This window comes from Musca vetustissima, unplaced genomic scaffold (genome assembly GCF_032173495.1).
Source record: "Musca vetustissima isolate MV318-11 ecotype Yass unplaced genomic scaffold, APGP_CSIRO_Mvet_v1 utg22059, whole genome shotgun sequence".
Lineage (NCBI taxonomy): Eukaryota > Metazoa > Arthropoda > Insecta > Diptera > Muscidae > Musca > Musca vetustissima.
The window spans coordinates 21,512-34,341 of NW_026880791.1; the positions used below are offsets into that span (position 1 = coordinate 21,512).

Sequence of the window (12,830 nt, forward strand, 5' to 3'; positions counted from 1 at the left end):
ACATGTCACATATGTCATATGACATGTCACATATGACATGTCACATATGTCATATGACATGTCACATATGTCATATCACATGTCACAAGACATGTCACATATGTCATATGACATGTCACATATGTTATATGACATACGTGACATGACATATGTCTTATGACATGTCACATATGTCATATGACATGTCACATATGTCATATGACATGTCACATATGTCATATGACATGTCACATATGTCATATGACATGTCACATATGTCGATGACATATCACATATGTCTATGACATATCACATATGTTATATGACATGTCACATATATCATATGACATGTCACATATATCATATGACATATGACATGTCACATATGTCATATGACATGTCGCATATGTCATATGACATGTCACATATGTCATATGACATGGCGCATACGTCATATGACATGTCGCATATGTCATATGACATGTCGCATATGTCATATGACATGTCACATTTGTCATATGACATGTCACATATGTCATATGACATGTCACATATGTCATATGACATGTCACATATGCAGAGTGCTGTGTGAACGATTGAAGCCAATGGCCAATGCCATTATTGGACCATACCAATGCGGCTTCAGACCTGACAAATCCACCATTGACCAGATTTTCACTCTGCGCCAAATCCTGTAAAAGACCCACGAAAAACACATCGACACATACCACCTTTTCCTCAACAATAAAGCCGCATTTGGCAGTCCTATCCGTTCAGAGGTGTTTAAAGCCATGTCTACATTCGAAAAAGCCATGTCATCTTGCAAAATCAATACGGCTGTGCAGGATAACTTTAAGTGTCCCAAGGTCAGCAGTTAAAGTAGGAAAGGACCTATCGTAGCCCTTGAATACCGAACGAGGATTCAGACAAGGTGACAGTTTGTCGTGTGATCTCTTTAACATCCTGTTGGAAAAGGTCATAAACGTGAAGAGAAATGGCACTCTGTACACCAAACAACACATGTTACTCGCCTACGCCGATGACATCGATATAATGGGTCGAACAATTGAACAAATTGAGAAGGAGTCTGGCAAAATGGGTCTGGCAGTAAACGGCGTGAAGACCAAGCTGATTATATCAACGAGCTAGACGTCCAGTAGACTCGGACCAACTGTGGAACTTGAGAACTAATGCTTTGAGGTAGTTAAAGATTTTATATACCTTGGTACCGCCGTAAAAAAGAATGAATGACATCAGTTTTTAAATTCGAAAAAGGATTGTGATGTCCAACAGATGCTACTATGGTCTAAGTAAGCAGTTTAGAAACAAGGCCAACTCCCGCCAGACCAAACTCTCACTTTACAAGACGCTGACACTACCCGTGCTGTTATATGGATCTGAAGCATGGGTACTTACGCAATCAGATGAGGCAGCTCTTAGGGTGTTTGAAAGAAAAATTCTTCGAAAGATCTACGGGCCGATCTGCGTCGACGGTGAATATAAGCGTCGAATGAACCACGAGCTTTACAATTTATACGCGGACATCGACATTGTCAGTCGTATTGAGTTGTAGCGACTACGATGGCTAGGCCATGTTCTGCGAATGAATGAGAATGCCCCAGCATATAAAAGCGAGCATACTGATGGTTCCCGTAGAAGGGAAAGGCCACGAATCAGATGGAAAGACCAAGTAGAAAACAACATCTTTGGAACGTGGTATTTCAAATTGGAGGAGATATGCACAAGACCGACGCGCTTGGAAATCTTGTTCAAGTTCGGCTTATGGAACAACCGTTCTGTAAAAAGTCTGCTAAGTAAGTAAGGTAGTAAGTAAATATTTTTAAACTGACTTTATATTATTGACAAAACGAAGAGTTGTGGATTTTAAGACAGTATTTTGGCAGATCTATCCTGCTCAGAGGCGTAGATTTTAAGACTAATTTTTGACATGACTAAGGGACTCACATGTGAACATTTTTAAGCATATTTTTTTGTTCTCTTTTAGAGAAGGACTGAACAACTTTTATATTCCGAAGAAAAGAGTTTTAGTATAAGAAGCGTGAAGTTTTATACAAATTCGAATTTCTGGCTGTTGCCGGTCAACTGCCTATTAAATTGGACATTCGAGGGCAGTTCGGAAACTTCTTAGCCTAGCACAAAAAGGGCGGTATAAACAAAAAAAGTTAAGTGTTTTGGAAACTTTCATCTCATGTTAAATTTTGTTTCGTTCTGGCCTTCATTTAGAAACAAATGTTCAATAAAGACGCATTCGCAATTTTTTTACAATGGAAAAATTAGAAATACGTGCTTTCATGTATGGCCCATGCTGTCGCCTTTGTTGGAAAGTTTTGTCTTACTATGGGTATTAGGGCAGTATACAAAATACCAAATAGGCGAGAACTGCAAACATTTTTTCATTCTCTAAGAACCCCGAATGCCTGATTACTCCCACTTCGGAATATATAATTATCTAAAATGAGATTAATTGGTGAATATCGATTCAGATTTGGATATAACATCCACACATTACTTGTTCCGATTTCATATTTTGTTACACGGTGCTGCATTGTTTCAACGTTCAAATTTGTATAAGAATTTTTAGAAAAGTTCACAATATGACGTATTCGGATTGATAAACAAATGTATATGGTTGTCAATGTTCATGTTTTCAAATATAATTATTAATCGGGCGCCACACATCATAGATAAATGTTGTAGACATACCCCCTACCTGTCATACAGCTGGTGTATTCTGCAAAGCTTTTGCGAGAAAGCTTTTTCCATGTTCAATGTTCGATACTGTTTTGCGAAAAAATACTCAAAATTTAGTCAGTATTAAATAGTGGACGGCGAAGAGAATTACTTACGATATTAGCGGTGAAATACACAATATTTAAACGATCGGAAATTAGCAAACCAAAATCAACACAAAACGAACATGTTGAAAACAAAAAATCAAATAATGGCTTTAAATCGTTTGCGATATAGTGATAAAATTGTTTGGAACACATTCCCAGCTCTTCTGCAACAGGTATATTTAATAAACTCGACGTTTTTAAATATGTTTACAATAATTAATTATTCTTTTTTTTACAGTTGCGTAGCCAATCGACAACATCTGCCGCCTTAGAATGGGAACAGGCGAAACCATTGAGTGAAATGCCCACAATTAGCCCCTTGAAACTTTTGCGTCATTTTTTGCCGGGTGGTAAATATGCCAACAAAGATTCCACCCAATTGATGACAGCCTTTAGCAACGATTTTGGTCCTATTGTATTCTTTCACGGTAGTCTGGGAAAACCCGATGCTGTTATGACTAGCAATCCTCACGATTTTGAAAAAGTCCTGCACAATCAAGGCACCTGGCCAATGCGACCGGGCATGGACTATTTGAGCTATCATCGTCAGGTGCATCGCAAAGATATCTTTCAAGGCGTGGAGGGTCTTTTGGGATCGTAAGTATATTGGATGTATTATTGGGAATATAAATGATATTATACCAAGTCGGCGAATTGACTTGTATTTTAAGAGAAAGCAGTATGTAGCAGAAAAATGGGTTGCATTTGTGGGGCAAGAAGTCTCTTACCCAAAAAGATTGGCAATCTAGATTAAGATTTTAGTATAGACCAAACTTTTTGTGGTACGACCAGATAAAGATTATTATAATGTTTTCAATAATTACTCACGATATGTTCTATTTATTGTTATTTTTTTATTTTTAAACAATGTCTGACGAAATTAAAGACATTTCTTTATCGAAAGACATACCATTATTGAAAATTGATTGTCAATGTCAAGCAATTTTTTTTTATCAATAAATGTTTGGCGATAACATGAAACCAAGCACTCAATGAAAATCAGGTTAATTTAAACAAGCAATAACATATGTATGTATAACGTACACTCTAAATATAGTTATATATTCAAAAAGTAAACATTGGATTAAAATCGATCGTACCGAACATGAACAGTTTGGAATTCCAGAAACCGTAATGAAGAAAAAGTAGTATATCTTTGCATACGGCTCCAGGTCATTTTTATATCCTCAACTTTTTGAGGGTACGTTAAGAAGTGCCTCATCGAAATATTGGGTTTAAACCCTAGGTTTCTTTGGACCAAATCCGTTTCAGAAAATTTAGAGTCGATTTACAAATGTTCGTCCGTTGTCCGTCTGTCTGGCCGGCTGGTGCGCACAATAACTCTCGAAGTTATAATCGATTTCATCCAAACTTTGCACATATTATTATTTCTTCCAAACTTGGTACAAGTTCGAAGATGGGGAATATCGGTCCACTCCTTCTGGTACCTCCCCCACATAACGGTCAAAATTGCGCAAATAATTAATTTCATAATATCATGCGAACGGACTATCCGATTTGAACCAAGCTTTGTACAACCTGTCTAGATGAAGTAGGAACATGGGACCCATTGGTCCCCTCTTTCTGGTACCTCCCCACAAAGGGTCAGCATTTTCAATATTTATATATCCGATAACAGGCAAATAGAAAGTTTCATTTAAACTATACTTTGCACAAACTATTATCTTTACGAAGTTTAGATCAAGTCCGAAATTGGGACGCGTCTGCCTTCTCCTCTAGTACCACCCCCAAAAAAGGGGCAACATTATACAATATTGTAAATTATATAAAACGAAAAATAAAACCTGTGTGTAACTCCGAAGAGCTTCTCCGCAGGGTATATATCTGTCGGTAACGCCAACTGACACTTTTTTACTTGTTGAGATAATAACCTGGAATAGTCGTATTGTTCGTTATTATTTTTTGAACCGGAAACTAAGTAAAAGGTGATTTTTTTTATCACAAAATCTTCTACGAAAATATTGTTCATAAGTTTATCGATATTGATATGTTTTCATCCTCACATTAAATAAATTATGTGCTTAAGATTCAACTAAATCCGAAGATAGAAAAATAGAACCGTTATTATTTCTACCTTGTATAATTATGCCAGGCTAATACATAAAGTGTCAAAATCTAGAATATTTATAAATCCAATATTAGGCTAATGAATTGTCCTATCGTAATATATTTTCAAACTCAAATCATGTTCAGAGATGGAGAAAATCGGTCCACTCGTTCTGTAACCTCCCCATAAAGGGTAATAATTTTTTAATAAATAATAATCGGATTTGATATAAAATGTGCACATCGTAATGTCAGTCCACTGCTTCTGGTACCTCCCACATAAAATAGTCAATATTTGTTGAAAAATTATTTTAACGGACTAACCGATAACTAACTTACCGAACGGACTAACCGATTTGAACATTGAAAATTTGCACAACCTAATATTAGGTTGGGGAAAAAGAGATCTACTAAGCCGTCGTCGAAAATGTCGATAAAATCGGAGATATGATTGAAGTTGACCTGTATGTTAGCAGTCGTAACATCGCCCAGGAGCTTAAAATCGACCATGAAACTGTTTTAAACCATTTACACAAAGCTGGATTAAAAAAGAAGCTCGATGTATGGGTGCTACACCAATTAACAGAAAAAATTAGGATGGATCGAATTTCCATCTGTGAAGCCAAACGGAATGAGATAGACCCATTTCTTAAACGGATGGTGACTGGAGATGAGAAATGGAACATATACGATAACCCAGTGCGAAAACGATAGTGGTCAAAGAGCGGTGAAGCACCTCAAACGGTGGCCAAATCAGAACTAACGGCCAGGAAGGTTATCCTATGCATTTGGTGGGACTGGAAGGGGATTATTTATTATGAGTTGCTTCCATATGGCCAAATGCTAAATTCTGATCTCTACTGTCAACAACTGAACCGTTGTTAGAGGTGTCGTGTTCCACCAGGACTACAAATATACAGCAGGACTTCTATGAGAGAGGCATTATGATGTTACCTTTAAATTGGCAACACATGATATAATAAAACTTCCAAAATCGAACATTTGGAAGCAGGTTAAAAAGTTCTATAGTTCATATAAAAGAAATGGATTTATTTGTCACCAACCTAATATTATAACCATGGCTGTATACTGTTGAATGATGGGACTTATCGGCTCACTCCTCTAGTACATCTCCCACAAAGAAACGAATGGAATATCCAATTCCATCAAAATAGTGCACAACGTTTTTTGTTTACCTTGCCAAGATTATGTCCGAAAATGGAGACCGATGGTCCATTCTTTTTGGTACCTCCAATACAAAATATTGCTGAAAATATATTTTTTAATATCACGCGAACGGACTGTCCGTTTTGAGCAAAACTTGGCATAACCTAATATTATAACAATGGATGGGTCTTATCGGTCCTTCTAGTACTTCCCCCACAAAAGGTAAAGTTTTTTCAAACTTGTACATGTCTGGACACGTTTGTCAAACGAATTTGTTCTACTTTGATTTTGCAAGTTATCCTTCCTACTAAAAGTTTAAGTTTTGGAAGGCTTTAGCCGCATTTTTCAATCGATGTTTCCTGGTGAATAAAAAAATTATTTCCAGAAATTATTCAATATTGGTTAATGTTTTACAATAGCCCCCATACATTATGTGGGACATAGTTTTCATTATGTTATAGTTCCTATCCCAGTTTTTCAACCTGGGACTCTGGAATTTCGAATTTTTTTTAGACAATGAAAATTTCCGATCCATTTAAGGAGTTCTGAATCTACACCGAACAAGAGCTATGTACTTATAGAAATTGATAAAATATTCAAACGTAAAATGCAAATTAGAGATTTGATCAAAAAAGATCCCCGGAGTTAGTCTTGGACAATCTCGTTCAGTTCAGTGATCGAACGAACTAGATCATTTTGAACTAGGTCGTTCACCACGTTCAGTTGCTTATATCGTTCATATGGTTACTTAGTTCCATTGTCATGGCAGAGTATTCCAATTAAGTTCTGGCAGTTCAAACAACCGTAAAAAATGATTACCTTTCCAAATCATTCGAAGGACTTTCCTATCTGCGGTTCGGAACGTTCTTAGCCTAGCACAAAAAAAAAAAAACAATGAAAGCGCGCATTTCTAATTTTTCATTTGTAAACAATTGTGGATGTGTATTTTTTGAACACTATATATGAAGGAGTTGCCAGATCGTCCATTCCTCCTTGATCACAAATGGTCACAATTTTGAAAAATAAAAAAATGTCAAGAAATGGTTCTCCAATTCTGTCGAACTAATAACAAAAAATAGCCCATACACTTTCTAACTAGCTGTATGTCTATTTCATAGGCCAAATGAAATGGATTTATTTGTCACCAACCTAATATTATAACCATGGCTGTATACTGTTGAATGATGGGACTTATCGGCTCACTCCTCTAGTACATCTCCCACAAAGAAACGAATGGAATATCCAATTCCATCAAAATAGTGCACAACGTTTTTTGTTTACCTTGCCAAGATTATGTCCGAAAATGGAGACCGATGGTCCATTCTTTTTGGTACCTCCAATACAAAATATTGCTGAAAATATATTTTTTAATATCACGCGAACGGACTGTCCGTTTTGAGCAAAACTTGGCATAACCTAATATTATAACAATGGATGGGTCTTATCGGTCCTTCTAGTACTTCCCCCACAAAAGGTAAAGTTTTTTCAAACTTGTACATGTCTGGACACGTTTGTCAAACGAATTTGTTCTACTTTGATTTTGCAAGTTATCCTTCCTACTAAAAGTTTAAGTTTTGGAAGGCTTTAGCCGCATTTTTCAATCGATGTTTCCTGGTGAATAAAAATATTCTTTCCAGAAATTATTCAATATTGGTTAATGTTTTACAATAGCCCCCATACATTATGTGGGACATAGTTTTCATTATGTTATAGTTCCTATCCCAGTTTTTCAACCTGGGACTCTGGAATTTCGAATTTTTTTTAGACAATGAAAATTTCCGATCCATTTAAGGAGTTCTGAATCTACACCGAACAAGAGCTATGTACTTATAGAAATTGATAAAATATTCAAACGTAAAATGCAAATTAGAGATTTGATCAAAAAAGATCCCAGGAGTTAGTCTTGGGCAATCTCGTTCAGTTCAGTGATCGAACGAACTAGATCATTTTGAACTAGTTCGTTCAGCACGTTCAGTTGCTTATATCGTTCATATGGTTACTTAGTTCCATTGTCATGGCAGAATATTCCAATTAAGTTCTGGCAGTTCAAACAACCGTAAAAAATGATTACCTTTCCAAAATGGTCACAATTAGCCTAGCACAAAAAAAAAAACAATGAAAGCGCGCATTTCTAATTTTTCATTTGTAAACAATTGTGGATGTGTATTTTTTGAACACTATATATGAAGGAGTTCTCGTCCATTCCTCCTTGATCGCAAATGGTCACAATTTTGAAAAATAAAAAAATGTTAAGAAATGGTTCTCCAATTCCGTCGAACTAATAACAACAAAATAGTATAGCCATGATACTTTCTAACTAGTTGTATGTCTATTTCATAGGCCAAATGAAATTTTTGTAATCTATATCTTTAAATTTTTTAGGCAAGGTGAAGCTTGGGGCTCTTTCAGATCAGCTGTAAATCCCGTGTTAATGCAACCCAAGAATGTACAATTGTATTTCAATAAAATGTCACAGGTCAATAAGGAGTTTATGGAAAGGTAAGTAAATCCTACCACCAAATTTTCCACATGAAAATCGAAAATTATATCCAACCCTCTAAAACAGAATTCGTAAAATTCGTGATCCCGAAACGCTGGAAGTACCCGATAATTTTGAAGAAGAAATTAATCGTTGGACTTTGGAATCGGTATCAGTGGTAGCATTGGATAAACAATTGGGCTTAATTACGAAAAATCGTGATGATCCAACTCCGAAACGATTATTTAAAGCCCTAACAGATTTCTTTCAAGCATCGGGGGATTTAGAATTTCAGCCATCCATATGGAAATACATAAAAACACCAACATTTAAAAAGGCCATCAGAAGTTTAGATGAAATTACCGATATTACAAAAATGTATGTTGATGAGGCCTTCGAAAGGATTGCCGAGGAGAATAAAAATCGCAAAGAGGAAAAACCTGAAAGTGAGAAAAGTGTTTTGGAAAAGCTCATCAAAATTGACAAACAAATTGCCATGGTCATGGCCATGGATATGTTAATGGCTGGTGTGGATACGGTAAGAAGAACATTTTGAAATTTAATGAAATTCTTTATTTATTTGAATTGTATTTTCCTTGCAGACTTCATCCACCTTTACCGGTCTCTTATTGTGCTTGGCCAAAAATCCCGAAAAGCAAGCAAAACTACGCGAAGAAGTCATGAAATTACTGCCCGAAAAAGATTCCGAATTCAATGAAGCCGTTTTCAAAAATATGCCCTATTTGCGTGCCTGCATCAAGGAATCTTTGCGTGTCTATCCCTTAACGGTGGGCAATGCCCGTGCCTTGGGTAATGATGCGGTAATAAGTGGTTATCGTGTACCCAAGGGCACATTGGTCTCCATGAATTCGGTAATTCTCATTAAAGACGATCAACATTATCCTCGTGCTGGGGAATATTTACCAGAAAGGTGGTTGCGGGAATCAAAGGATAATAGTGAAAAATCTACCGAATGTCCTCATGCCTTGAAGGCCAGTACTCCTTTCAATTATTTACCATTTGGTTTTGGTTCACGCAGCTGTATTGGTCGTCGTATTGCCGAAATGGAAATGGAATTGGGTATTGCTCGATTGATACGCAACTTCCATGTGGAATTTAATAATTCGACGGAGAATGCCTTTAAGAGTTATTTGATAAATGTTCCCAATATTCCATTGAAATTTAAATTTACCGATGTTAGTAATTGAGGAAAACAGATGATGGAAAATGTGTATTTATGTGTGTATAATGTGTTTAAGAAAAATATTTATTATTCAGTATTTATGACCTTTAAATAATTGTAAAATCCCAAAAAAATCAGTGTAAATATATAAAGAAGTGTTCAGATCAAAAATTAAAAATTTTTATGAATGTTAGGAATAGAGCACAGGATTTGAAATTTGGTAATCGATCGTACCAAATTTAGTACATTTGGTATTGAGCGAGAGAAAAGTGGTACAATATCAAAATTTGGTATGGGGGTTGTTAAGGTAATCGTACCAAACATATTACCGTACTAAGTACTATATTGTACTCAAATTTGTACTGTTTAATTTAAAAATTTTAATTCGACTATGAGAGTTGAGGAGATGAACAATTTTGAGATAGAATCCGACATCAACCGACTCTACAGTTGACTGCGAATAAAGGTATTGTACTATGCAACAAAACGGTCGGATTTCTGGAAAAATATATTTGGAAAACATTGGCCTTGGCGATTATGATAAGAACTAAATTCACGAATTGTAATGATTTCGAGTTATGGTGTGATAACTTTTTGCTGGGTTTTATCAAAGTTTGCAGCTATTGCATATTATTATACTATCTACCAGAAGGTGTACTGCATATTAAAACCATTGAGCGGAGCAGTATAGTCGGACGATATGACGATATGTCGGACTGAATTCTAACACTCTGCTGATCTGTAATGCCCAAGCTTGGCAATATTTTGCTATAATCGTATTTGCACCCTTTTGGTAGATTACCCTTCAACACAAAAATGTGTATTCATTTGCCCCGTCAATATTGAACATTCATTACCAAGACAGTCATTTGAACTAGTCAGATCGCCTTCCCCATTTAAAATTTTTGATTTTCGACTGGTAATAGCAACGTCTAGAGCGTTTCTGAGATGGAGCTTTGAAATTGGCTCCACTTTGACATTATGGAATCCAATTGAGTAGGAAATCTCCCTGGTAAAAATATCCATGTTTCGGGGTAGCCCCAATGAGCGGGACGGGGTTTCAATAGAATTAACTGTAATTTGATATTTTGGGTTTGTAGAGCTCCATGCAATCCCATTTAAGGTTTTTTGAAGGTTCTTGTTTTCCGTATGTTACGTTTTCTAAACCAGTATTCCAACCTAAGTGCCTGATATTCGGTATTTGAATTTTTCAGAACATAAAAAACTACTAAATGGGCAATTTGGTCCGACTAATCGCGTTACATACAAGACAAAAATGTACCAAATCGAAATAAATAGCTTGAGCCAAATCCGTTTCACACAATTTGTAATCAATATACAAATTTCCGAAATGGTACCGAATATTTTACAATTTGTTTTTGTGCGAACGGATAGAGATGGAATCCTAAAATTTGGGATTAGAACTAGCATTCGAATGTATGATTGAGACATGGAGGTAGTTTTGAATGCTAAAGTTGCTACAATTTACATTTGGCGGATAGGATTCAGTTGGAATCCTGAAATTTGGAAATTAGATTATTCTTGTGGAGTAGAATTGATTCGTATCTTCGGGCACCAAAAGTGATAAATAGTACAAAATATTGTACAATTTGGATTTGTGTGAATGGATAGCAATGTCATCCTGAACATTGAATTAATTCATAATTGTGTTTACTAAATGGTATTAAATATTGTACAATATGGATCTATGTGAACGGAATGGGCTGGGATCCTAAAATATATGATTAAAACCAGTGAGCGGAGCAGTATAGTCGGACGGGGCCGACCATATAATACCCTACACACAACTTCTAACACACAAAATCTAACTTTGCGTTATTTGCACCCTCTTCAAACCTGACAACATATATTACTAATATTCAGTAGACGAGGGCTGTACTTGTCCAGATTCTCTTTACCGTGGGCTTTGTTGTTATGTAATGTTGGGCTTTCAATTGTGGCCTATAGATCGACTAAAAAAAACACACACAAAATGTTAAGTTTTCGGTCCACTTCATCCCAAAATTATTATCTGATCATCACCGAAAGTTATAGGCGTTGTCCTTGACCATAACTGGAATCTCATGGAAATTTTCAAAGCGATTAGCGCTATATTTCCGGCCTCTAGTGTGGTTTTGGGTTACTAAATAATGTCTGAATACGTAAGCACCTGTAAATATTTAAGTGTATCTCCCACATATGAGTACATACGACCATATAATTGGTATCAATTTAAAGGTCAACCACTCCTCTTGAACATACTATCAACTTTTTGGGTCTAGGTCCTTCAGGGGCAAATATGTACGCCATAGAATACAAATTTTGTCATTTATCACACAAAAGTTAGGGTCCATTTGACCCGCTAAATATTGATCGATCTTTATCAAAACGGGCATGCTTATTCTTTGGCCCGATCCCCTTCTCCATGCAAAAATTCGCGGTGTTTGAGCAAAAATTTCGGCCTCTGGAGCGACAAGAAAATCAGACAAAAATAAAGTTTTTGGTCCATTTCATCCCCTAATTATTAATCGATCTTTTCCAAAAACAAACAAAACCCATTCTACATGCAAAATATCGTGAAGATTGGTCCATAATTGTGGCCTGTATCGTGTTTACAAATTATAGTGGACAGACGGACGGGCACACATGTCTAGATTGACTCAGCTAGTCGAGATATGACGATCGGTATACTTAAAGGTGGGTCTAGCACCAATATTTCGCGGCGTTACAAAATTTTGGGGCTGCACAAAGCTATAATACCCTGACAACATAGTTGTGTAGGGTATAATTACTGTTGGAGTGTAGGATTGCGGATGTTTTCAAAAGATGTACATATGTGTACGAAAGTTAATAAGTGGTACTAAAATTGGTACAATTTGGATTTTGGTGAACGGATAGAGCTGTAATCTTTAAATTTAGAATTAAGATTATTATTGGAGTGTAGTTGTGTAAATTCGTGTTTATGGATACGAAAAGTACTAAATTTGGTACAATTTGGACATTGGTGAACGCCTAGAACTGAAATCGAAGTTCTGGGAATTCTTAAATTTGAACTTACGTTTACAATCTGAATGCATTATTGTGGTAGTTTTGGAAA

At 36.1% G+C, this 12,830-nt stretch overlaps 1 protein-coding gene across 1 annotated transcript; it reads left to right on the forward strand.

The window, feature by feature from the left end:
- The first annotated feature begins 2,941 nt into the window (after positions 1 to 2,941).
- LOC133326639 (cytochrome P450 CYP12A2) lies at positions 2,942 to 9,758 on the forward strand. Its single transcript, XM_061535269.1, has 5 exons — positions 2,942 to 3,010; positions 3,076 to 3,434; positions 8,454 to 8,570; positions 8,638 to 9,088; positions 9,153 to 9,758. The coding sequence occupies exons 1-5, from the start codon at positions 2,942 to 2,944 to the stop codon at positions 9,756 to 9,758; spliced, it is 1,602 nt and encodes a 533-aa protein (XP_061391253.1).
- The last annotated feature ends 3,072 nt before the right edge of the window (positions 9,759 to 12,830 follow it).